General features: G+C 43.5%; 1 protein-coding gene across 2 annotated transcripts in view; it reads left to right on the top strand.

Moving 5' to 3' along the window:
* Positions 1–27,479, top strand: part of VWC2 (von Willebrand factor C domain containing 2) — a 64,455-nt gene extending 36,976 nt beyond the window's left edge. For both annotated transcript variants that reach the window (XM_087736662.1, XM_087736669.1), the window contains one exon: positions 27,006–27,479. In XM_087736662.1, the coding sequence (XP_087592788.1) occupies positions 27,006–27,157 (152 nt within the window). In that variant the 3' untranslated portion in view covers positions 27,158–27,479. The remainder of the gene's footprint in view (positions 1–27,005) is intronic.

Genomic DNA, 27,479 nt, shown 5'->3' with positions numbered 1-27,479 from the left:
AGAGTGATCTATTTTCCAGTAAATGAGAGAATGGCATTTCTAACTGATGAAGTACGTTCTCACATCAGATATCTTTTGTATGCTTTTGTTACAAGAATCTGTTGCTCTCTGGAAATCTCTTCAATAAAAAGAGTCTTTTGCCCTCGACAAGCAGATTCTTCCTTTCTCTGGTTTCTCATCAGCCTGTGCAGTGGTAGCAGGACCAAGTGCCCAGATATCAGTGGAGGAGCGTGAGGCCAAGGGACGTTGGCTTTCAGTACAAGTTTTTTTCCACTGCGAGGAACTTCACTGTGTGTATTTCTGTTGTGAAAGCACGACCAGCACAGAGCGACGCTTTGGGAAGTTACAAGCTGGCATGTTGAGGAGACCCACGAGTACCTGCTGGGCCTGAGGAGCAGACTGATGGCCACCTGTGTTTTCCTGAAAGGGCTTGAACAAGTTCCATGTTTTGAGCAAGACGGACAAAACTCATACAGCCAAGAGCAGTCCTTGAGGTGCTTTTTAAGTGTGCTCTGCACTCATGTTTAATTACGCCTCTAGCTGGGTAAAACTTCCCTCAAGTTTTAAAAATCCCTGGCTCGTGCTTGGACTCATGCAGCTTAAGGGATATGACACTACTTCAGACTTGCTACTGTTTGTCTTCTAATCCTTCAAACAATCTTTCTCTTTTAATCCTTCAAACAAACATATTTTCAAAAGACTTTTTTTGTTTATAGATGCTGGAACGTTTTAGCATCTGTACCTATTTGCATCACCTACCAAGAGAGCAGGAACTGAGAAACAAATGCAAGTCTAGTCCAGCATGTCCAGAGATGAGGTCCTTAGTGATTACTTTTCCCCTAAACTCCTGTCCATCTTTGTAGAAGCTAGTGCTAACTAATGTAATTTCTGCAGGCAGTGTAAAACTCTGATAGGGATAGAGGAGTGATTTTGTGGGGAGGTTCTTTTTTTTAAAAAAAAAAAGAAAAAAGTATATGTTTTTGCAGAAAATCGTCCTAATATTAAAAGTAGGGCCTCAGAAGTTTACTGTCTTAAAATATATAGGTGCTAGTGAGACAAACATCCCAGATACGTCCATGAGGAAAATTGTCAGCTGCAGATGCTGAAAGAATTCTTTGTAAATCCTGTCTGCAGCTGCTGTGGGCAGAGCTGAGGTAAGTCAGCCTGCGAGCTGCTCTCATTTCTGCAGATGGTCCAAAGTACCTGAAAGCTTCACCCTGAGTGTAGGACGGCTTTGCAGGTTCCTGGTACCCAGTGCTTGTCCCGTGCTGTTCTGGGCTGTGCAGAAAGATGGGAGAGATGCAGAAGCTGGTCTGTGTGTAGTCTCTGTGTCATCAGCTGCCCCTTTGCTCTGGGGGAGCTCTCTGAGGCCCCTGTACGTTCCCATTTTTTAGTTCAGTTTCCTCCAGCTATGCTTTGCAAGATGCCTACCGTGAGCCCCAGCCTGGCTCTTCGCTCTCAGAGGCGCTGGTCACGGGGAAGGTCTGGAGAATGTCCTTGGCACACATGGGTCCCTGAAGAGCTTTCAGCTGGGTCTGGTGCAGACTCATGTTTGAGGCCATTTCAGGTGTTCCAGAAGTGTTTTTGACCACGGACCTAGCCACCGTGTGTCTCACCCCGACTGATCACTTTCAAAGCCTCATCCGATTGTTCTCCCCAGATTATCTCGTAACACAAAATGAGTATCTCCACATCACACATCACTGTGCCCCGCCGTGTGCCTGTGACTGTTCAGAAATGTGCACCCCCTGTACCAGTTAGGCATCTTTGCACCTAGCAGGTTTATCTCCTTCAGGCTGGACACAGTTAGCTCTACTTCTTTTCCATTTGCAAAGGTGCTGGTTGTATGCTGAAAGTTTAACCTTGCCTTCAAAAAGAAAATACTTAAATTCTTGCCCTCATGCATAATCATATAGTTAACAGCTATACAGCTATATAGCATTGGTCCACATTCTCAGCAGGGCTCAATTAATGCAAGTCACTCAAGCTCATACTTGAAAGTCAATGGAGATAATCTGGTGTATAACAACCATGGATCTGGCTCATTTTTCACATGCTATGAACACTGCAAAACATGTTCGTACAAACCTCTGCTTTGCCACAGAATTTCCTTGTGACTTGGAAAAAAAAGAGATTTTAGAACTTCCTTATGTTTAAAATGATGTGAATGGAAATCCCTTTCTCTTCCCTCATCTCTTTTTTCTTGCCTGACAGTGAATTATGGCAGAAGTTTTATTATATAGTAGTACATTGTATCACAGTTAGGGTCTCTGATAGAGCATTAGATATTACTATGTAGTTTTCAGTTAAGCAACAGTTCTTGCTTTTCAGTTGCTTTTCATGCTGGTCCTCTGTTCGTATATATGTGTGTGTAGATGCTTCATGTCACATTGCACAGATAGGTAGTTTTAAATTTCGTAATAATTTGAGCATGTATGTCTGTGTGCATGCCACCTTAACACAGAAACAACAATATAAGTTATATGTATGATCTAAGACTAATTTTTTACTGAACAGAAGTTTGGCGGGGGGGGGGGGGTGTCTCTCTTCTGAGTGGTGCATTTGAATGTGACTCCACTCTATTCTCACCAATGCAAAGCCTAGGTAGAATTTTATTGACTTGATACGTTCATTGCAAATGCAAGTTTCAAATACATGTAGAGATTATTATATCAACCAGCAATAAACATTTCTTTTTGCAATTGATCAGGTTTTGAATTATCATAGCCATACATAACATATTATTGAAGTAAAAAAGCTCTGATGGCATGAGTTTGGGAAGCCAGGTTATTCTGTTCTCCCCTTCTTCCCATCCTCATTAAAAAACCCTTCCTTCCAATTGTCCTGTGTCCTATTGACTAAATGTGTAGATGTATCCTAAGTCTGACATCTTGTTTGGTCTTCTGAATCATCAGCATTGCACATACTGCACCATGGTCAGAAGGAGACGGGTTTCTTGTGCCATGTGGTCTTGTCAGAAGACGTCCAGTGTCCGGCGTTAATGGGGGGGGGTGGGGGGGTGGGGCAGATGCCCCTGTGTATGGTGATGGGGTCCATGGTACACCCCACGTGTAAGACTGTTCTGGATCAGTAGGGAATGGGGTTCTTGGGATGCAGAGTACTGCACAGCAGTCCCATAAGCTACAGCTACCTGAAATGGCTCCCAGAGCAAAAGCTTTCATCCTTCATACTGTTAAAGCAGCTAAGCAAAATCCTACATAGAAAATAACATGATCTCTGAAAGTTTAAAGCACCAGAGGGATCTCTGGAAGTTTAAAGCACCAGGGAATTCAGATTGGACATGACATGATGGTTTTTCAACCTGTCAGCCCCTTGTGGTTAAACATAGATGAAATTACTGTAATTCCTGTTAAAGTGACCTTTGTCAAGGCCCTTTGTCATTTTACAGTATAAAGCCGTTCCATGTAAGCGCTTCAGAAGGTCCTGCACGGCAGCAAAAGTTGGAGTGCCTACTTAACCTGAGAGGCATGCAGGATAAGTGGAGGTAACGCAGGAAGATACTGGTTCTGCAGTGGGATCGCTCTCATTGAACAAGCTCCCAAGAGGGGGATTTAGGAAGCATTTGAATGGCTGTGGGCCCTTTCTTTGGGAAGGTGTGCATGCACGGTAATACCTGGTGTGTTCGTCACCATTTGTTTACCAAATTCCGTCTTGGGTGTTTTTTGTTCCTGAAGTATTGGTATGGTTTTGCTGATGTCATTGTGTCTGCTTTGCTCTACCCTAGGGGCACCTGTATTTCAGTATCAGATGAAATAATCTTTGTAGGCTTATACTTACAGGCTCATATAGAAGTGACTGGACTCTTAGGTCCATGGAATATGCTTTGTAAATGTATTAGTATTAAGTAGGAAAGAAGTGCATGTCCACAGGATTTTTTTTTTATAAGTCTTTCTCATATAATATCAGTTTTACTGCAAATGTGGTTTTTTTATTTTGGGAGATTTAAAAGTTTTCCTACTAAAACTACTTTCTACTTTTTCCCTTTCCCACAGCTAACCTCCCTTGTTCAATAAAAGCAAAGAGGAAGAAGTGAAAAAGTGTGGAGAGGCAGAAAGACCTTAATTTTCAATACCAAAAAAAACCCTTAAATTCTCTTAAAGTTTTTCAAAAGTTTTTTGAAAGGAAGGCTGCTTAGAAGGGAACAAACATGAAATATTTTTTATCTCATGTTCCATGTAGAAAAAGAATAATTTTGTAGTATGTTTTCAACATATTTTTAATCATCTCTAGTAAAAAATTTCCTCAGTGTATCAGATCATTTCTGAACGTTAATGTTTTAAAATACTGTTTCTGGTCTTGTACTCACAATCATAGTCTGAGTATATTTAAATGTTACAAAGCCCTGCTAGTGACATTGCAACAAGAATATTGTGTGTAGACTGACATAACAGTGTTATGAGGATTTATGCCATTAAATATGGTACAGGTTGAGAAAGTTGTGTGCCTTTTCATAGCAACCCTAGGCTTCCTTGTGTCAAATATCCTGTAGAGCTCAGGATAGTCCATAGCTTTGAATGCGTAACCAACCCATTTTGTGCTCACATTAGCTTCTGGTGGTCTGAAATATAGGGTAACCCGTGGCGCCGTTCATTCATTTCTTGAGTTTTTGGCAAAAAGAAAATGGAAATATTATTCCGACAATGAAAATATTTTATTGCAAATGAAAGATGAACCTTTTCGTAAAGAATTAATGCTTGGGTGAAATTGTTTTAGACTCCATGATGAGTAAAATTTTCACTTTTTCACTTTTTTTTTTGCTCCTTTGTGCGCCAGTGAATCGGCTTGCCCCCTCAGATATAATGGAGTATTTAATAGACTTCATAGAATGGTTTGGGTTGGAAGGGACCGTAAAGATCATCTGGTTCCAACCCCCCTGCCATGGGCAGGGACACCTTCCACTAGACCAGGTTGCTCAAAGCCCCATCCAGCCTGGCCTTGAACACTTCCAGGGAGGGGGAATCCACAGCTTCTCTGGGCAACCTGTTCCAGTGCCTCACCACCCTCAGAGTGAAGAATTTCCTCCTTATATCTAATCTCAATCTACCCTCTTTCAGTTTAAAGACATTACCCCTCGTCCTATCGCTACATGCCCTTGTAAAAAGTCCCTCTCCAGCTTTATTGTCGGCCCCCTCCAGGTACTGGTGGTACCAGTCTCCCCGGAGCCTTCTCCAAGGCTGAACAACCCCAACTCTCTCAGCCTGTCCTCACAGGAGAAGTGCTCCAGCCCTCTGATCATCTTCGTGGCCCTCCTCTGGACCCGCTCCAACAGGTCCATGTCCTTCCTGTACTGAGGACTCCAGAGCTGGATGCAGTACTGCAGGTGGGGTCTCACCAGAGCAGAGTAGAGGGGCAGAATCCCCTCCCTTGGCCTGCTGGCCACGCTTCTTTTGATGCAGCTCAGGATATGGTTGGCTTTCTGGGCTGCGAGAACACATTGCCGGGTCATGTGGAGTTTCTCATCAACCAACACACCCAGCAGAGCTCAGATTTTGTGAGAAAAAATGGTGAGATGACTGCTCCTCTGGGCTGCAGCTTTGCAGCAAGAGTTGATATTCACTATTTACTCCAAAAAGGAACTGATAGTGAAGTCTCATCTCAGGCCCTTATCAAAAAAAATGTCAGTCCTGGTGCCACTGCCTCACTTTCAGGAACCAAAGTAGACTTCTCCACAATCATCTGGCTCCTGCTAAAAGTTATGGACACACTCAAAAAAGACACCTGTAGTCGTCTTAGCTGCTTGCTGCGGGAAGCTTCAGAGCCCCCCATTCCTCTGTACGCCTGGTTCACCTCTCAGGCTGAGTCTGCCCCCATCCAGCCTACAGTAGTCGTTCATGTTTTGCAGAGTTGAGGTATAAAACTGATGCTGATATCCCTGGTCCAACCTATGGGCCCTCCCCTCCATGGAGAGGGAAATTAATCCATTCTGCTCACATAGCTAGTCCTTCTGCTTGCACATCCTTGCTTTTTACAGTAAAAGCAAAAGTTTTGCTACACAAACCTTCCTTCTTTAAATCTCTGGCATGGAAATAGCCTGAAAACCTGGTCTTTTTTTGATTAGTGAACTTTCCGAATCCTTCAACAACTCAGTAAAGCTTTTACAAACTAAAAATCAGGAAAGTAGCGAGGACAGGTTTTCCGCAGCCCTAAGAGCTTGCTACTAAGTATGTTCTGATGTATTCCTGCACCGGGGAGCGATCCTTATCACACATTCAGATAGTTCTGTAATAGTTCTGTAATACCTTTGTGATAGGTGGCAGTTTGGGACATAGGCAAAGGGAGTTAATTCCATTATCAGAAGAATTATCCTTCCCATCCCCTGGTTATACTGGAAGGAAAGAGCGAGCCCCAGCTGTGCCCTGCAGCTCCATTTAGGAAAGATCCCTCAGACAGAAGGATGGTTTCCTGTCCAAATTTAGATGGGTAAACTTGGTTCTCACTCAAGTTCATCCTCCAGTGTTTTTGGTGCTCTGACTGATTGTACATTTTGCTTTCTTACGTGCATTACATCTATGCCAAAAGAAACTTGAAGCATTTCTATTAAAATATTACAGGTATCAGTCTCCTCCTTAAAAGTTCACAGGCTGCAATTAATGCAAAACTGCTCTGAAAGATGCTTTAAAATCTGCTTGGTCTATGATTTCTGCAAATACCATTACTCCGAAAGCATGAATTAGGGAACATCCAGATAAATATATTTATGATATACTACAGTCATAGATTAGCAATGCCCAAATGCCCATAATTATTCACTGTGTTTCCTCAGTGTTATTTTCTCTGGGAGAGGAGATTTGAGTCCTCCTCAGCTGGCTGAACTGCTTTGGAGTTAATATTTTAGTTTATATGAGTGTGTGCACAGGTGCATGAATACAGCCATTTTCAGCAACATGACATCAATGTTTTGGTTTTGAAGTTGCATGTGCAACTTTTTTTTGTTAAAACCTATGGGCAATCTGTAGGTTTTGGATGGTTTAGAAAAGTTGATCAAAACATAGGAAAAACATGAGCAAAAATGTGGATGGTCACCAGACATGTAGTGCCTAAATTAGCAGCTCACTCTCAAAAACTGTAATAGCCATAGGGCAAAAAGTCAGAGCAAGGGACACCCGCAGCTGTGAAGGGACACAGCATATTGGATGGAGAAAAAAAAAAATTCAAACTTTTTTAGGTATTCAATATGCTACATATTGGGTAAGCCTTTAAAAGAAAATGTTAATGATCAAAAAGAAATGATACGAAGAAACTCTATATTACCTCAGTGCTATCAAATGAAGCCAATGTCTAGCCCAAATTAGAAACATGGAAATTTCAAGAACCCAAAGCTTTCCTGAAAAAACAATAGACAATATGTACTGTATATTTTTCTAGATTTCCATTAGAATCTTAACATGACTCTTTCGTTTGTGCTGGGGGAAAAAGACCAGAAAAAAAAAAAACCAACCTCTGTGAGATGCATGCTTACGTGTTGCTGTTGGAAAGTACCAAAGTAGTAGCAGTATTTTTGAGTCTGCCTTAAACACACCTCGGTATGTTAGGGACAACCAAGATGTCAGGACTAGCTTTTTTTATCGATATGTTCTGCAGGAGTTCAGGAGATGTGCGGGTGACTTCATGCAACATGCACTCCTCTAATGAAAACTGCAGCACCCACGATGAGAAAGCAAATCCCTGGCCAGGGCGTGGTGTTCCTGAAATCGATGCGCAGCTCGATATACTTGTGGTACCCGTCCGGGAGAACGTGATATGATGCACCTTTCTGGTCAGGTCTACTGTCGGTACTTGAACAGGCAGCATGAAGTTGTGTTATTGCACAACAGATGGGGTCCTGCAGCTGTCTCAGAAATCAGGAGGGGTTAAGGGTGAGAAAGAAAATCAGGTAAATCTGACTGGAGTAGGAAGAGATGGAAAGACCAGAGGTGAAGACAGAAAGATAAACAGAACGAGACCTTGGAGCTCTTTGATTACAATAATTTTATTTTACAGAATGCAAGTATTAAAAGGTAGGAAAATTGCATACAAGATGTTACTTCTTGTGTGTATGTGGAAGGTGGGGGACTTGGGCAGTAAGAAAAATAATGTGCCGGCAACGACGCTGGGGACCGCAATGCACATAGACCTGGCAACGGGGTAGATTTGAGAAAACTCGTTTAGATGTGAGGTGCTCATGCCCTGATAGCTGGAGGAAGAAAGGGTGCTCTTAAGTTTGATTTATATTACTTGAGCTCTTTTGAAATCTTTCTAGTGCCTTGGGCCTGGTTTCCTGAACGTGCAGACATTGACATTTCTGCGTGGGAGCGTTGCTTGCTTGTTTGTTTTATTTCCTCACTCTCTTATTTTTCCACAATTTCTTTTACCATCCCCGTTCCTCCTCTGCTGCTGTGTGACCAAGGTGCTTTATTCTCCTAAGTCTACATGGTTGAATGCCCTGCACAATCTTCCTGCCATCTTTTCACAGAGCTCACATTTGAAAACTGAACACAGACAGGGCAGAGGAGCATCTTAAGGGCAAAAAAATAAATGTGGTGGGCGTGGAAGCTTTTCTTAAAATCTTTCTTTTAATAGAAAGCAAACAAATAAGAAACCAAGCCATAGGAAGTCTGTCTGTAATAGGAGTTGAATGCAGTCAAATATGGCTAGGCAGGCTAGCCCTCTCTTTTAGACATTTTTTCTCACTTTTTAACAGCCTGGAAGGGGAATCTGGCTTTTAACCAGAATCCTGTATTAGAAATGGTCTTTTAAAAGCAATATGTCATGCACAGGAAGAACTTGCAATAGATTAGTTACTGGAAAAAATAAGTGACTGAGTGCAGCTTTTAAAGCTCCACTTTGAAAAGATGTGAAGGCTAAGGAGAGGAAGCACCAAAGGGATAAAAAGCAAAGTTTTTCTTGCTGCCTTCCTTATATCTGACATTTTATTCTATTTTAAGAGTTTGCCTCTTTCTGACTTGTCAGTATCTGCGTTCAATCATTACTTGTCAACACAATTTTATTTAATATGAATAAATATGCCATAATTAGCTAAAATATGAGTCTCATAATTACAGGTGTAGAGTTGCTTTATTTTGTGCCGAGGGAAAATGAGACAACATACCAAGAAGGCTTGAAATCTGGAATCTAAATTTATCAATCTGATTATTTAACCATGATTAAGGTATTTTCACTAAGTCCCAGTATTCTTCAACAGTTCAGGTGTTTGCAGCATAAGCCAAAGATGAAGATGCATTTAACTGTATTTTTTATTGCAGGCATTTTGAAGAGCCGCTGCTTCTGTTTGCATATGATTCCCTCAGGGAAACTGATCTTTGCAACTGGATTATTTTGCCCTGCTGCTGGGATGTTTTTACCCAGAGCAGTGTTCCTCATACAGTAGAAATCAACCGACACTCATGCTTGAGGGAAGAGACTCCTTGATGTATTTTAATCCTTGATGTAATTTGCCCAGAATGATACAAATTCTATATAAAAGTTCTCATTCCAAAGTGCTTTAGCTTATGTTAAAGCATTTAAGTGGTCTTATTCACAGCATTATGGTCAAGACTTCCTTTAAAAATTATTCTGGTTTTTTTTGCGATTGCAATTTAGAAATAAAATGATCCCTTGTTAGCCTGTAAAATAATAATACTGGAAACATTATTTCCACATGTACCTCAGATAGCAAGAATATATTTAATGGTTGTTAGAAATTGGTTGGTGTCTCTCTGTACTGCAATTTTAAGAAAAACTGTCACTTTCATCTAAAGGATTTAGGTGATTTTCCCTTTTTCAAAATAGAAGGGGAAAAAATGTATTAAAAATCATTGCTATTCTTGTGCTTAAGAAAGTGAACAGATCCTGAAAATATAAATTCATAGACCTCTGGCAATCTTACAGCATGTAAGTCCCAAGATATTGTTTGAAATCCTTGGCTGGAAGGCATCGTAAAGGAGAAAAGCCTTATTATCGAGAACTTCAGCTGTTCATTCTCTGAATAACACCTCTGCTGTCTCTCACATTAAAAGAAGTAGCCTAGCTCAATGAAATTATTAGGTGAAGGCTCAAAGCAAGCAAAGAGACATAGGTGCTTTTTCATACACGGCAGAGCGCGATTCTGGAAGCCATTGCCATGGTTTCCCCTGGCTGTCAGGAGTTTGCATGGATTTGAAAAATGGTTAGATACGTTCATGGAAAGAAAGTCCAATAAAGCAAAATGCAAGGAGCATGCAGGCCAATGCATTCTTGAGTTTTTTCCTGAGGGAATCGACATCTTTATCAGTGAACCGGTAACAGGGAGCATGCAGTTGATTTCCACAGTTTTGGATGGTACAAAGCTCTTTTGGATAGTCTGATGCTGTGCCAGTGGCAAACATCTCCAGAAGTAGCTCACAAAATGGAGTGGGTAAAAAGATGACAGACAAGGTTCAGTGTACAGTGATGCCCATAGCGTAAATAATCTAGATGGTGCCTCTGTGCTAGACTGGGAAGTGTCAGTTGTGGGTCAGGAGTGGTCCCTGAGTCAGCAGCAAGATGTGCCCTGGCAGGCAACAAAGCCAACGAAATATTGCCCGTAATCAGAAATACTGCCCATAATCAAGGATAATGAGAATAAGACAGAGGGTGCCATCTTTTCCCCACCGATGCAGCCATGTGTGAGCGCTGTGTGCAGTGCCGGTCTGCACCTGAGGAAGGGCTGTAGCGGACGTAGAGAAGGTGCGGAGACGAGCAGCTAACACGCTGGAGGGGGCTGGCTGATGAGAAGAGACTGAAAAGGCTGCCACTCTTCCTTTTGGAAGAACCACCTTGTTAATTTTTGAGTGTTACCATGTGTGGGTATGTTTGTGTTACTAATGTTAGAGCCCTGAAAGCTCTTCTGACTGTGGTCGTTCTTTATTTCCTTCATCTCTAACACACTTGTGAGAGAATTCATTTATGTTTTAATTTTTCCTTACTGTTCAATGAAATTTGTTACTTCATAATTTAGTAGTAATGTCAAATAACTAAAACAGTATTTGGACTGTCAGGCAAAGCCCTAAATGGTCCTATAGAAAGAAAAATGTTGATTGTAATTATTGTAATTAATTTCCAAATTAGGATCAGGGCTCTAACTTGCAAGGTCCTGTGCAAAAAAAATTTGCAAGAAACAGCCTCAGCCCTGAAGAGTTTACAATGCAATAAGCAAGAAAAAGTACAAATAAAAAGGGAAGGAAATCAGTGTAGGTACCATATGACTCTTAAGCTGTTTGCTGTTTGTGGACTGGATCTTCTGTCCTCCAGTCTTTGTGCATTCTCCAGTGGAAATAAGACCCCTTAAAACTCCTCCTCTCCTGACCACGTCCCCATCCTCTCTTGAAAACCCATCCAAAGCTTTCATTCTACAAAGATCCCTTACAGAACTCATTTTTTATGCATGTTAATACATGGATTTCAATGGCACATGCATAAATTACACACATTCTTGGAATAAAGAGTGAGAAAAGAAATTACTAATCCATCAATGGTTGTAGACTTTACAAGTACATATTATGCTACTGAAACTTCTGGTATCAAGTGCAAAGGGAATATTTGCAAGTTAAGCCCCTGAGCAAGACAGGAATAAACCACACCTTGCAAAAGGGAATGAGTCAGAGGAGCTGGTGATTTCTTCCTCTTGGGTTGATATTCTCGCCTTCTCTAGGACATCGATTCTTCTCCAGGAAACATTCCCTTTCCAGATCTCTCAGTCCCACGTATTTTATAGAATCATAGAATCATAGAATTGTTTAGGTTGGAAAGGACCTTTAAGATCATCAAGTCCAACCGTTAACCTGGCACTGCCAAGTCCACCACTAAACCATGTCCTCAAGCACTACTTCTACCCGTCTTTTAAATACCTCCAGGGATGGGGACTCAGTCACTTCCCTGGGCAACCTGTTCCAATGCCTGACTACCCTTTCAGTGAAGAAGTTTTTCCTAATATCCAACCTAAACCTGCCCTGGTGCAACTTGAGGCCATTTCCTCTTGTCCTATCACTTCACTTGTTACCTGGCAGAAGAGACTGACCCCCACCTCACTAAAACCACCTTTCACTTAGTTGTAGAGAGCAATAAGGTCTCCCCTCAGCCTCCTCTTCTCCAGACTAAACAACCCCAGCTCCCTCAGCCGCTTCTCATAAGACTTGTGCTCCAGACCCTTCACCAGCTTCGTTGCCCTTCTCCAGACATGCTCCAGCACCTCGATGTCCTTGTAGTGAGGGGCCCAAAACTGAACACAGTACTCAAGGTGCGGCCTCAGCAGTGCCGAGCACAGGGGCACTGTCACCTCCCTGGTACTGCTGGCCACACCATTCCTGATATGAGCCAGGATGCTATTGGCCTTCTTGGCCACCTGAGCACACTGCTGGCTTGTATTCATCCAGCTGTCAACCAACCCCCCCAGGTCCTTTTCTGCCAGGCAGCTCTCCAGCCACTCCTCCTCAATCCTGTAGCGTTGCATGGGTTTGTTGTGACCCAAGTGCAGGACCTGGCACTCAGCCTTGTTGAACCTCATACAGTTGGCCTCAGCCCGTCAATCCAGCCTGTCCAGGTCCCTCTGTAGGGCCTTCCTACCCTCCAGCAGATCAACGCTCCCGCCCAACTTGGTGTCATCTGCAAACTTACTGAGGGTGCGCTCAATCCCCTCATCCAGATCATCAATAAAGATATTCAACAGAACCGGGCCCAACACTGAGCCCTGGGGAACACAGCTCTTTGGGCCTGGCCATCCAGCCAGTTTTTTTACCCAGCGAAGAGTATGCCCGTCCAAGCCATGAGCAGCCAGTTTCTCCAGGAGAATGCTGTGGGAGACTGTGTCAAAGGCCTTACTAAAGTCCAAGTAGACAACGTCCACAGCCTTCTCCTCATCCACTAAGCGGGTCACCTTGTCATAGAAGGAGATCAGGTTGGTCAAGCAGGACCTGCCTTTCATAAACCCATGCTGACTGGGCCTGAGCCCCTGGTTGTCCCGTACATGCCATGTGATGGCACTCAAGATGACCTGCTCCATGACCTTCCCCGGCACCAAGGTCAGGCTGACAGACCTGTAGTTCCCGGGATCCTCCTTCCGACCCTTTTTGTAGATGGGTGTCACATTTGCTAACTTCCAGTCATCTGGGACCTCCCTGCTTAGCCAGGACTGCTGATAAAGGATGGGAAGTGGCTTGGTGAGCACTTCTGCCAGCTCACTCATTATCCTCGGGTGGATCCCATCCGGCCCCATAGGCTTGTGTGGGTCTAAGCGGTGTAGCAGGTCGCTAACCATTTCCGCTTGGATTATGGGGGCTTCATTCTGCTCCCCGTCCCTGTCCTCCAGCACCGGGGGCTGGGTACCCTGAGAACAACTGGTCTGACTATTATAAAGACTGAGGCAAAGGCGGCATGAAGTACCTCAGCCTTTTCCTTGTCCTCTGTCACCATGTTTCCCCCCGCATCCAATAAAGGATGGAGATTCTCCTTAGCCCTCGTTTTGTTGCTAATGTATTTGTAGAAACATTTTCAATTGTCTTTTACAACAGTTTCATCCACTCTGTAATTAAAAGCTCCTCCTTTTAATTTAGTTTTGTCTTCTAGGGGGTTTCTGTAAACTAATAACTTCTATTCCACACCAGCTTCCCAGGTCTTCCTTATGCCTGTGCTCTGTGTGCCGCAGGTAAGCAGCGAATATTTTCATTATCGCAGAGCAGAAGAAAGACAAATGGAGTAGCTAACATTGTAATCATAAATCAAGCGCTTAATTGTTGTTTGTAGGACATTTTGGTGTAATAACTTCATTAGAAAAGTAAAATGTAATTTTTGGTTTTGCTGCTTTCATTTTATTTACTACTCTTTTTCTAGTGCATTAATCTGAGTTTTATGAAAATCAGTTCAAAGTGTCTTGGGAATCATTTACAATTTCATAAGGCACTGGTTTTGCCTAGGAGAAAACAAACATAGCTTTCAGATAAACATAAAAGCACCAGCTGTTTTTCCCCCAGAATTTTTATTTCCATAATACTTGCCTTTGGAGATAATTTTACAAGAAGAAACATATAATATGTGGAAATACTTAAGAATAGGTTTACAATAATGCTATTACTGTAAATACAAAGACTAGCCTTCATGCTTCAGTAACTCCTCCAGAGGTCTGATGTCTTGGGAAGAAAAAAGAGAAGAGAGATGTAGGAAGCAGCCCAGCCTCCCAACGCCAGCTTGGCCATCTTGGGGGCCATTGCCTGGAAGCCAATTTGGTTTTTGCCAGGACCGAGTTTTCTTGACTGTTACTTTAATAAAAGGCCTGATCTGATTTCTTACTTTTCCCAGAGCATCTTTGCTGGAACTTGATGGCTACTCCTGTGCGCAGTAGCTTCAGTAATGTTGGCAGTGCCTGCATCCTGACATGCTTTTGGCTTAGTGGTAGGACATTTAAGTAGTTCAGCCGCTGACTGGGAATCTCTTGTCTCTTCCTGCTTAGAGGAGCAGACATCATTGCAACCTCCGTTATATGAATTTCAGCTGCTTAGATTGTGAGCTTGCGCTGACTAAAAACGGCAGGCTCTAAATGAGCCCTGATTTCTTTTGAAGGTGTATCTGTATCCTGCTGTCTGTCTGGGACAAACTGTTGCCCCTTCCTAGCCAAAACAGCCTGCCCTCTGACGTTACAGTTCATGGATAAATACTAAAACCAGATCCCTGGATATCTTAAAAAGCTGCAGTGGTGATGCCGAAGGAAACATTCAGCCTATCATCGTTGCCTTATGTTTCCTTCACTAGACCCTGACCCAGCTGAAATATATTCATGTACATACCACTCTGGCTGCTCTGAGGGGACTGACTCCTCTGCTGTGCTCTTTCCAATTTCACATGCCTGTGTAATGGAAAGAAAGAGTGTGCACTAATAACAGGAGAAGAGCATTGCAGTATTAAACGGTGGTCTTAACTTTGCAGCACATGGGAAAATAAGTGCTGAACTCAGACACCAGAAATTAAGAAGTTGAGCAATATTATGTGGAAGATTTCTTTTGGGTAGTGCATATCCTTTTATGTCTGCCCCATGAGTGACATGCAATTTCTGGGCTGCTGCACTTCTCTGAGGTGAAAGGATTTGTATAACTCACAGACGCAATCTTTGCATTTAACAAAACCAGTTCCCGTATCTTTCGCAATTCATGTCTCTCACTTCAAATCACCTGTCTTTCCATCTCCACAAAGAGACGATCCCTAAAATCATTTTGCCAGTCACCCTGCCTGCTTTCCTGCCTTTTTCCTTCCTGCTTGCAACCCCACTAATTTGGTTTCTTCCAACACCAGTGGCTTCCTACTCTTTTGCCTTTGCAAAGAATCACCCTTCCGTCTACTGGTTTCCAACTCTTTTCCTACCCCAAAGTATCTCTGTTAGCCAGTTGTTGATTCATGAGCTGTGTAAGGGTGATGCAGATGGAAACGAGAGGGAATTAACTTCTGATAGTGATGGATTTCCATGTTGCAACTTAATATATTTAGATTTGCTTAGTACTTGGTTGCATTTCTAAACAGCTGTCTTTAGACATTGTCCTAAGTTGAGTCTGTGAGGTCTCCTCAGGAACGGGGTCTTAAATTTGCAGCTCTGACTTGTTTACGGTTTCTGATCAACAGAATAATAAATATTATTTATTTGGTGCACCCCTTTCTGTCCTGAATATTTCAATGGTCGAAATTGCTATGCTATTTTAGCATCTCAGTCTTTATTCTGTTCAAGACCTCAATAAGGTAAGAAAGCGGTACGAGCCCGTGTCAGAAATTGGGCTGAAACGTGAGGAGGGCACCTGCTTGCTGGTGAAGGGGACAACCTGCAGACCAGGCTCGTGAACCCTCGTGGCAGCACGTGTCTGAAGGAGGTGCGATGGCTTGCCCCTGGAGGCGCCTCTTCCTTGCCCTGCGTACACGGGGGCCGCAGATGGCTGGCTTGGACCTGGTCCCTCGGTTTTAGGTGGCAAAGTTGGGTGCTGAGTGACTTATCCCCAGGGCTATGGCTGTCCAGGAGGAGGGCGCTGGAGCAGGGATGGATGCCAGACTTTTCCCGGGTCGCATCCTGGCTGGCTGGGGGAGCAGAGCTGCTCCGGGTACCAGGGGCAGGAAGGTGGGCTCTCACAGCAACATTTTTCTGATATTCTCTCTTCGGCTTCCTGAACGGGTACAAAATACAATCTTTCCAAAGCAAGCTGGCTCAGTGCTGTGTTTCATAACCACAAGGGGAAAATCATTAAAGGGGAAGAAAAGGTAGAATTATTGATTCAGCAGCATGGAGAGCAAAGCACAACCTCTCTTTCACCCATAAAAATACCGTGATTCTTCTCAGTCGTGGAGTAACTTGGGTGCATCTTAAAGTTGATAAAGAATTTTTTCTTAGGAAAACTTCACATCTCTGTTCTTTACAGGTATATTCACATAATATTAGTATCATCTTAAAATGACCAGCAATTACAACTCTATATTTTGTAAATTTTCACACCTAAAGATAGTAGTAATTCATTAGGACCTGGGGGTAAACAGGTTCTTCAGTGTCCATTCTGATTCCCATGCACTACACCTGTTTTTTAGAAATACATCTTTTTATTTCAGTGAATAAAGCTAACAATGCACAGCAAAGGATGTTGTTAGAATTCATTGTTTTTTAAAGTGATGCATGACGTGCCGACAATTGTAATTCATTTTTCAGCATAGATCCCTGTCACTTCTATCCCGGTAATAAAGGGTACTTACTATTTATCTATTTTTAGGAGGCAGAAACATTAAAAAAAGGTAGAAGGAGGAAAAGGAGGTGGTCAGTCTTCAGTATATATTAAAGAAAGTCCTTTGTGAAACTGTTCTGTTATGTTTTTAAATAACTGTTGTGCTGGGATCAGTCTCAGCTGGGTTCTCACCTTTTGTCCTGTAACTCAAAGGACATCGATAAAATGAGCATAACATCGCAGATACAGTCCAGAAGCTGCCTTAGGACCATGGGACACGTCTCTGGGTATGGAGCTGAGCAGTTCTGACGCGCTGGATCCGCCACTTATTTCTGTTATTGTACAGGCTTTATTCCCTCTAAGAGCCTCAACTTCTGTTCCCTTTTCCTGCAGTTGACAACGTTGCTCACAGTGTGTCCGTATGAGAGGGCTACACGGGTGTCTGACACCCCAAACCGCTGCTCCTCCGGTGGAGATGCCTTTTTCTAGGTTAGCATGTGTCACTTCAGCAGCAGATAACCTAGAGAGAGCCCTCTTAGGTACCGCTGTACAACTGCAACCAGAGCAAGCCAACTCCAGGGAATTTGGATGAGGGGCTAGAAATCTGTCTGTGTAGGCAAGCTCCTAAGGCCGTAACTAAAACAAAAAAAAATGAAAGGATCGGTTATGATGACAAAACCCAAAACAAAAAGGCCAAACCAAGCCCTTATAACACACCTAATTTTGCAAGTGGACTATTTAATCGGGAGAGTTGTCACTGTCTGCTGTGACAGTCTTTCTGGAACTGAATGATGCTACCTTCAGTATTTTGATATAAATCGTTCTCAGTAAGAAAGATAACCCCTGATTTAACAGTATTCAGTGTATTTATTCTAAAATGGGATTAAAAAATGGCTGATGTTTGACTGATAATGTTTTGTCAGTGTGATTGAGTAATTCCTTGTAGCAGCAGGTAGCCACTGGCCATCCTTGCGTACCATATTCTTGCTACCCAGTGTTTTATAGTGACTGGAAAAATATACTGATTTAGATTCCACTTCATTGCCAAAGCAGCATTATACTGTACTTTAGTACCACTTTAGGTTTTCAATTTAGTTGAAGGCATCAGGGATTTTTCCATAATAATTCTAAAAATCTCTTCCTTCATTAGCATCCTGCATTTAGTATGTGTTTCAGGACACATACATACAATCCTGTGCATTACTGCCTGGGTTGCTCTACACTTCTCAGCGACCTAGCTAACCTGCCTGATAGACGCTACAGCCCACCAGTGCTGCGGTGTTTTGGCTAATTAAAATATGCTTTTAGTTCCAGTGTTTGCAGCAGGTCTCTGATGCATTAAATTATTGGCCTGTAGCGCGTGCTTTTGGAGGTGCAGAGTCTATTTAAATTTGCATAATAGTTTTTAGGATAACTTGTTGCGGATCTTTCAACAAAGGCATTTCACGTGGCTTGCTTAGTCTGAAGAGTAAGCTGATGTTTCCCAGTGCGAGGAAGATGATGTAGTGCCGAGCAGGTCCTTTGCCAGGCCCCCAGTAACCCCGCCGAGCCCGGCAGGGCCACTGGGATGAATAAACAGTTAAAGAAAGGGAAGGATTAGCCCCGTTAACCTCGGCAGCAGAGCTTTTAAGCCCCCACGCTACGAGTGCTGGGGCAGGCAGCAGCTCACCCCGCTGCAGCCCACACAACTTCCCAGCACCGTTGTCAGTCCGTCTGTCCCTGCGGTGCCCGGCAATGCTTCTGCAGTTTCTGTAACAGAGGGAAAATTTAGCGATGCATCAGTTTGTTTTCTTAGACGTGACCGCCCTCTCTGGGCTTCAGAAATAGTTTCCAAGCAAGTAGCCGATGCTTTTGCTGCGCACCCCCGCTCCCATGCAGCTGCCGGGCTCCTGCCGCAGCACGAGCAGGATGCTGCGCTGCAGGGCATGGCCGGGACCCAAACCACCCTCCTCTCCGCCAGGCCAGGCTGGTTCACCGTCTGGCCGGGCTGGTGCAGAGAGGAGCAGAGAGCTGGGGGTAGCGCAGGTGGGTGGCTTTCTGCGAGCGTAACATCGGTGAAAACCTGGTCCCAGCAGGCAGGGCCGGCGGTGAGCTGGGCTGCAGGTGAGCAGCACCAGCCCCTGCGTGTTTCTGTTGTCTGAGGCATCTGATGTGAGTTTTCCTGATGCGTTCAAGCCCGGTGTCTCTAATTTCCTAATCATCTGGGTGGTGACTGAGCTGCAAGAAAGCTGAGCGCAAAATCGATGCGCGGCTTGCTGGCTTCTAAGTGTTTCTATAATTTTCTCTAAGATACACACAATGTTCAGTTCACGTCTAATTGGTGCCGTTCCTGGGTGGAACACAATATCCCTTTACAAGTCGTAGGACTTTTGAAAAATCATTTTAAGTAGAGTATTCAAGTCTTTCTATATTTTCTCTGATAAAGGAAGTTGTTTGATGTAGTTGATTTTTACGGCACTCGAGCCTCCTATTTAAGTGGGCCCTTTTATGCTCCGAGGCTTTCTGTTTGGCTCATGCAGTATTGGATTGTGTAGTGTTCGATGTTCCTTTGCTTCTTTTTGTTCGGTACACAAAAAGCAGATACCTGAAATTCTGCTTTCTGAATACACATGAAAATCCAAGGGGACAGCGGTGGCGGCAAGATTATGGGCTGTTCCCTTCCTGCAAGCAATTTCTATCTGTGTAAAAGTAACTGTGCAGCCCTGGTTTCCGTAGCATTTAGCATTGTCGTTCCAGGGATGCTAACGTCACCGCAAAGTGCAAGGCGATGGAGAATCAGAACTGAGACAAAGCAGTGGTGGAAAGGATGGGTCCAGTGGCTGTGGTGGCTTTGTTTTGTGTTCTGTGGGATTTTTGGACACTCGTCCAATTTCTAGGGCTGGAGCTGGAACAAAACATTAATAGTGCTGTCACATCTGATAAATGAAAAAGTAAAACAACAGAACTTAATCATAAACAGGGCTTGTGAGTCTCATAAGCAGAATGTTAAAACCCAACTCTAAGTAAGATTGTAGCTTGTTTTATCTTCCGGATTAAAGCACCTGCAGACACACATGGGCACACACTCAGGCACACTTAGACTACAGCAAGTGCCCGAGCTTCGATACCCACTTTGTCACAGCAGTGTCACTGAGGACATGGTCACCCCATTTAGTTACAGGAGAACTTCATTGAGCTTTCTTTGGTCTGTCCACTGACAGCAGATGCTGCTATGCCCACCCTTCTAAATTAGGTGGGAAAATGTTATTTTTAATTGTTTTGCCCTTGGCAGATTTTTTTCCAATCTGTCAGTTCCCTGCGTATCTAACAAAACATGACTGTAACAGAGGGAGGGGTTTTATTATTCGTAAAAGCACCAAGGCTCTATCTATTCCCATAGCAGCTAGGTAAAATTGCAAAATGAATGAATACCTTTATTTTTCCTCTCCCTGTCATAGATAGATAGATAGATAGATAGATAGATAGATAGATAGATAGATACACACACACACACATTTACTGGAAGTCTATTAGGATATTTGCCATGGTTCTCTGGCTGCCGGTATCTTAAGGCATTGATATACCACAGAAATAGTACATGGTTCTTCAGGGTCCCAAATTGCTCTTAAAATTGGGTCTACCTGAATCCTTCTTCTGTAATTGAAAACTCTCTTTTGGACTTGGTTCAGTAGCATCCGAAGGTACTGAGGCGAGTAAAAGGTTGCACTGGATTGGGAGCAGTCAGAATTGTGACAGCAGCAGGGGTGATGAACTTATTTTTGTGAGTGAATGAGAGTCTGCTGTAATCCTAGTCACAGACTACTTTTGCCAGCTGCTTTTTGTGCTTTATCTTCCGAGATGACATTTCGCAGGAGGTAGACGTATTATATATATATCCGCATGAGAGGGAAACAAAATCAAGTCAGGGAGATACAGACCCTTTAGAAGAGATTAGAGATTGGAAGGGCACAAAGTAGGTACCGATACCATCTCTGGAGGAAGTGATTAGATTTGAGAGGGATGAGGGACGTAATGCCTGCATCTCAAAAATCTTGCTGCTGCGGTGCTACGTGGCAGAGCAGCCTTATTTTGTCTCGCCACGCTGCATTAGCACGTTTCGAAACCTGTCTCAAATATCTCAGCAGGTGCGTGAGGGACTTTGTGTCCCAGTGCGCTGGGAGGCAGGCGCAGCCACCCTTTATCCATGGTTTGGTCCTTGGCTGTCCTAGCTCCCCGGTGTAACTTCCAGCTGGGGTGCAGAAGAGTTCTTGGTTTTGTGCTGTGGCATCCCAGGTCATCTGCAGTGCCAGACAGCTTGAAATGCAGGCAGGGAGCTTGTCTACATCTCTTCTTCCAGCTCGGTGTTCATTAGTCTCTCTAGCATCTGCAATAGGTCCTGAAGGAAGTCTCGAAATGTCAGAAAGAAGAAAGATCTGCAAGGTGGGAGGGAAGGCTTCGCTTTGCCTGGCATGTTCCTGAAATTACTGAACAACAGGAGCACTCTTGCTGTACATAGAAGACTGTCAAGTAGCATTGCTGGAAAGTGAAACTTCTCTATAACGCAGAAAGGCAGCAGCAGATTTGACTTGAATGTAATGAAACGTTTGTTTCTATGAGAGTTCTATCTGGTGTAAAATTCATAGTGTCATGAAAACCTCAGCTCAACTTTTTCATCAGTGGTCACAACAGAAAGGCACATGTCAGGAAGCAGGAGGGAAATGGGAAAGAAAACAGGGAACATCACCGTGCTACTGTACAAGTCCACGGCATTTCTCCAACTTGGATGTGGCACGCAGGTCCAGTCCTCACAGCCCAAAAAGGAGGTAGCAGAACTAGGAGAGGTCTGGGAAGGTCAGCAAGGACGGTGGGGGTGCAGGACCGGCCTCCTCAGGCTGCAGGCGAGGTGATGGGAGGGAGGGGAAGCATGATAACAGGTCTATAAGCTCATGAATGGCACGGCAAAGAGGGGGTGGTTGTTACTGCCTCTTCCACTATGAGGATTTGGGGATACCAAGTTTAGGTAGGGGGTGGAAGGCGTCAGACAACAACAGAAAACTGTTCTACTCTGTGCGCAGGAGCTGTAGACCTCCTTGCCACCTGGTGCTGTTTATATGGGTTCAGCAGGATGTTGGAGAGGTTAATCGTAAAGAAATCTATTAACTCCATCCATTAACTCCGTTAACTCAGCACACAGGAGCCATTTGCAAAGTCTCTGATTCAGAACGTGCTGGAAGCTGGGTGCGCGTGCTTGCTCTGTCCCCATATACTTCCCCAGGCATCTCCTTTCGGCTGCTGCAGGTCTAGGCGGACCTCTGATCTCACCCGGCACAGCTATTTCTTGTATAATATCATGGTTCTCAAGACTTCCAGGACAAAGTGTAGGATCTGTCTTTTCATGTTGTAACCATTGGAAATCTCTCCATGAAATCTGAAAAAAAGGTAAATAAAAAAAAATGAGGGGCTAAGCTAAATGTTGAAGATATGTCATTTACAAAGTGCTCTAATACCACAATGATGAATGCCGTAAAGCTCTTGGGGTAGATGGGGCTGCTGTCAGGTACCTTGGAAGTGACCTGTTTGACTGCTGCAAGGAGGTATTAAAAGGGCAGCTATTAGGGAATTTAGTATAAACCAGAGCCCAAAGTAGTCCTACATCAAAGCGTTATATTACAGAGATTGTCACTGGAGTTCTAATTGGCGAAAATTTGCCGTGACTTATTCTCCGGGCAAACACATTAACTGCCAGTTGCACAGATTTCTTTGTCCATAATTGGGTTTAACACATGATGCAAACGGTTGATTAAAACACGATTTACCAAATTGCTGTATCTTATATTTTTTAACTGATCGGAACACGTGCCCATGCAAAAGCAGGGGCAGGCTGCAGGGGAATCAGGCACAACTCCGTAGCGTACAGCTGTGGTTTCGTGGAAGGAGAGGAGGAGGAGAAGCTTCACAGAGCCTCTTGCGAGGTTGTCAAGGTTACAGGTGCTGCTGCTTCTGTAGGTGAGTGGCTTGGGCATTCTCTGCTGATAATTGGTATCGGCTGTTTTCTTCTGAGATAACAAAATTTCCATTTTAATTAGATTGTTGCATTTGTCAACACTGAAGCATAACATTGGAAGCTTTTCATAGGACCACCGTAAAGGCTTTGAAAAAAATTACAATAGCAGCATTTACCACAATAATATTTTTAAACTTTGTTAGTTTTTAAGCATTTAAGAGGTGAGGATCCTGTTATAAACTCTCAATGAATTAACCACCAAATATGCCTTCCTGGTTCCTTAGATCCCAGTATAAAAGTTGCGTTTGGAAGCTAGGCTTCACTGTTTGAGATGTAGGGAAGCCGAGGGCTGCATGCCAATCTGGAGCTCAGTGTGAGAACTGAGGATTTGCACTGAACTCGCTGCTTGGAGACATCGCTGAGATGGCAGCCACTGTGCCTTAGCCCTAGGGAAGAAATCTCTGCTGATACCAGCATGGTATGGCTCAGGCAGAGTCTGACAGCACCAGTGTATACTTTAGGAAAACAAATGATGTTGTGGTAGATTTCAAGCTGTGCTCGGAATAGGTACAATATGTCATATTGAATTTTCTGCCAGATTTAAGAGTGATACGGCAAGATCTTCATCTACTGTGAAGATGTGCAGCACCACCAACTTCCTTAGAGCTATATAAGTGTACGCAGTTGGGGCTGGGGCCCAGCAGGTTTATACTGGAGATCAAACAAGCCACTGCTGCACTGAACGAGTACCAGGTGCTGAAGTCGGGCAGAGCAGTGGTGTTACCAAGCGGGAGCTCAGAAAGCAGGCAGCCTGCTTTGTAGACCAAGGAGATGAGATTCACCGCTCCTGCAACAGCAACATCTAGTCAGAAAGCCCACCACTGCTTCGGAGTTGGAACAGCCCCAATTTACCTGGAAATGCTTTTCATGTGCTAAGTCAAGTAATTTTGCAAACTTTTTAAAAACTCAACAATGTCTCGGCCTTGGTGGTGGGAAGCTGAAAATCTTGCTCAATCAATATAAACTGCCCAGTTTTCAGTAAAGCAGTAGTTTCAGCAAATGCCATGCCTTCAAGGCAGCTTATCCACTCTGAATATGGAGGAGACACGTGCTTCTGCCTCCCTCTGCTAAGGGGGAGTGAGAAAATGGCACTCTTGAGTCTAACACCAGCCTTTGTGTGCCCGCTCTGCCTCCTTGCCCTCCTGTCTGCTTAAAATCTTCGATTCCTGTTTCCCCACTGTCCTTTTAGGCGGACGGAGAATTGGATCCTTAGGTGTTTCATCAGCACCATCCATCCGACTGGCAGGGGCCGGGGAAGGGCTGCTGGAGGCGCAGGTGCAGCCGGGGAAGCCCCGCACCGAGGGTCCCAGCGCTGCGGCCCCGCTTAGCCCCCGTTGCTGCAGGCTGGTCTCCCTGGCCGGTCCAGCCGTGTACCTCTGGGTTCTGTGGCTGCTCCTCAGAGGAAGAGGAAAGGCGGGAGCGTCGCCTGCTTGGTAGGAAGGGAGCCACAGGACACCAAGAGCCAGGAATAGCTCATACAGCTTCAAAATTGAATGAGGTTTGGGGTGAAGCTCAGGGTTTTTTTTCCCTAGAAGAATTCTGAGGATTTGGAGAAATGATAAAAGGAGAGCTGTGGAATTACTTTCCCATGTTTGGACCCTGTGTTGCACTGGCATTTATGTGCATGGTGTTGCTGTAATATAGTCAGTGCAGCTTTTTCATTGATGACCTTTTCTGTAACGTTAACCACGATATTGTGCGCATGCAATATTGCAAAGAAAAAGATGAGGCAAGGATGCCAGTTGACTATTGCCAGTCTAAGTACTATATAGGATTTGCAGGTACAATAACGATAGGTGCAAATGCAGAACCAGAAGATAGGCAATTTTCTGTAGAAAAGTTGCATGATACTAAAAAAAAAAAAATCTAGCTTGCTCAATAACGTACTTTGTTGCTGTCATTTATTTTTGTAGGGTTCCTTTCTCAAGTAGATGGCTATTGCTCTTCTGTAGATTTACCAACGCAATGACTTTCTCCCATATCAAACAGTTTAACAATTTAGGGCTAACTTGTTGAATCTTTACATTTAATAACTTTCTGATGTAAGAAGGACTAGTCACGCGTGACATTAAGGTGCTGCTAATTGTGAATGGAGGCATTTACATTCTGAATCCTAGTGAATTATATTACGTGTGTTGCACTGTGTTTACTTCATTCCCTGCTTGATTTTTATAACCAAGTATAGTCTGTAACATTTACTTTCCCAGAATGAAATAAATCCTACACAGGGGATTGACATCACTTTTGTTCCTCTTGTGCCTTTTACATAGTGTTTAAATTTCAAGTGGTCTTGTAGGTTTCATACAAATTCTCCATGGAAAGTAGATTCCACTTAATATTTTAACTCTTTATATCATAGAGCTTTGTAAATCATGGGGCTATTACAGGCCAGCATGCGAAACACACAGGTATCTTTACCTAATGTGCAGGTGAACCCGTCTTGGGATGAAAGTCTATTAGGTCCAAGAAGAATACTGTATTTAACTGAAACGTAGTTAGAATTATATAGATTAGAGTTGAAATCTTTTAAAGTTCCATCAAGGACAGCATAGTTAATAACGCTGCTTCATCTCAGCTGAGAGCTAGGCCACCTCCCAGCGTGTGGTGGGACCCGGGAGGACGTCTTCCACCCCAAAGTCCTCCTTCCTGTGTTGTCCAGCCCAGTGGTGCTTTGCACGGACAGACTGAGGGGGCTGCGAACACAAACGTACCGCAGCAACATTAAGTTAGTAAAGCATGCAACTTTACATGAGATATGCTGGGTTTTGCTATCCATTCTGCGTCCAAAGCCTTGAATGGGCCAGAAGCCACACAAAACTAGGGAAGACGCCACATGTTAGAGATCTTTGTCAACAGTCAGTCCTAAAACAAAATACTGGCTTAAATATTCAGAGGATTAATGGGTATGATTTGGTGAAGTAAATTTCTGCAAGTCTTGCAGGTCTCTTTCTTTCCTCTTCATTGAGGAAAGGCCTTCGTTATTGTCAATTTGGCAACTAATTCGCAGGCTGCAGTGTCAGTACACAAACACATAACCTAATCCAAAGATATAACTATTAAAATTGATTTGTGAACTGCTTGGGTTGTGTTTTAAAACGTGCAGTGTGCACCTAGCTTTGATCTTCAGGGGAAGCACTCAAAAAAAAAAAAAAATACATTGCCTTAGAAGAAGAAGCCATAGTTTGCCTTAGGTCTTACAGTAGACCCCTGGCAGTGGAAGACTGAACTTCACCTGTCATTTATTTACTTGCGTGGCAAACAGGTTGGCAGTTGATAAGCGTTTTGCACACCCGTATTTTTGGAAGAGTTTCAGCTGTATCAGATCAATATATGCTGGTCCCTACTGCACAGCCTACCCTGGTGGGCAGCGGTAGCAAAGTGGTGGTGAGTGGCCGGGCTCTGCCTGAGCAGCTGTTGTGAATGGAGGGGCCGAGTTCCCCTGCGGACATGCCAGTGTGTAGATAGGAGATGATTGGTAGGGTTTGGTGCTGCTTTACAAGTGCCTGTGGATTTTCAACGCAGAAGTAGACTGCTTTTTTTAACAGAACTGTAGATAAAACAGCACTTGCAGCCTTCTGCGGCAGAGAGATGTGAGATTGTCACCTCTTGAAAGAACCAGATTTGTTTTGTGAACGTTGTGCTGGTGGGTTGTTCTCCTGCATCGTCCTTGGAAAAGAAGTTATTTCAGTGTACTATGAAAAGTGATGTTTGTAGACTTGCTGACTTACATAAAATAGAGTATTTTATTTTGTACACGAAAAGCGTTCTCATTCAAAAGAGGCTGGAGCTATTCCATTCTACTGGAAAAGGAGTATTTTCTCAGGAAATGGAAGATAAACTAATCTGATACTTCGATTACTACACAAAACACAACGCTTGTTTCCAATGGGAAAAAAGTAATAACATTTATAAGCAGCTCTCTAGTAGCCTACAGTAGCACCGTTGCATTATCAACAGCTGGCTTTTTCTCCAGCTTAAATCTGTATTCGTCTGCGTACCCAGGTCTCTGTCACAGTTGCATGTTTCACAGTTGCACCTTCCCCTGCGGAGGGCAGGGCAGTCTGTACGGAAAGCGTCCAGCCAGATGGGACGGCAGGGTCCTTGCTCTCTTTGCCGCTTTTATGCCTTGTGCGCGATGCTCACGTTTGTTTAACGTCCCCAGCGTTGCTCACTTTGTGTTAGGTTTTCTGTGCTCGAGACTAAAACCAAGCTATGCTGGATTACAGTGCGCTATGGGTATCGCATAATAAACTCTCTCCTTTTTTTAGGCCCGAACTGCTTTGCAGAAACCATTGTCATTCCAGCAGGCCGGGAGGTGAAAACTGATGAATGCACTATATGTCACTGTACTTACGAAGAAGGCACTTGGAGAATTGAACGGCAAGCTATGTGCACTAGACATGAATGCAAACAAATATAGGGAATCTACAAATCTAAGTACTTTTCGTGGTTTTTATAAAATATCTCACAGCAGTGAGCACCCTAGATGACCCAGGGAAATCTGAATGAGAAGATTCTGGTGAGGAGCAAAGAATAAAATATTGATATTTTGTTTTTCAAAGTAACATAATACTGCAAGGCAAAGAAGTGCATATATTTAAAACGTTTGGACATAAGAATACCTGTCTTAATAAATGTGTTATTTTCACAGTGAGTACACTAAAATACACTCTATAAAATATTCTATGTATTTCTATAATACCATTATAGAGCTTAAAAATAAATGTTTTATATAGACAATA

The sequence above is a fragment of the Nipponia nippon genome, unplaced genomic scaffold (genome assembly GCF_047370975.1).
Source record: "Nipponia nippon isolate SJK-2023a ecotype South Korea unplaced genomic scaffold, ASM4737097v1 scaffold_1, whole genome shotgun sequence".
Lineage (NCBI taxonomy): Eukaryota > Metazoa > Chordata > Aves > Pelecaniformes > Threskiornithidae > Nipponia > Nipponia nippon.
Note: the sequence above shows the minus strand (reverse complement) of the source record. Positions and strands in the feature narration are given on the sequence as shown.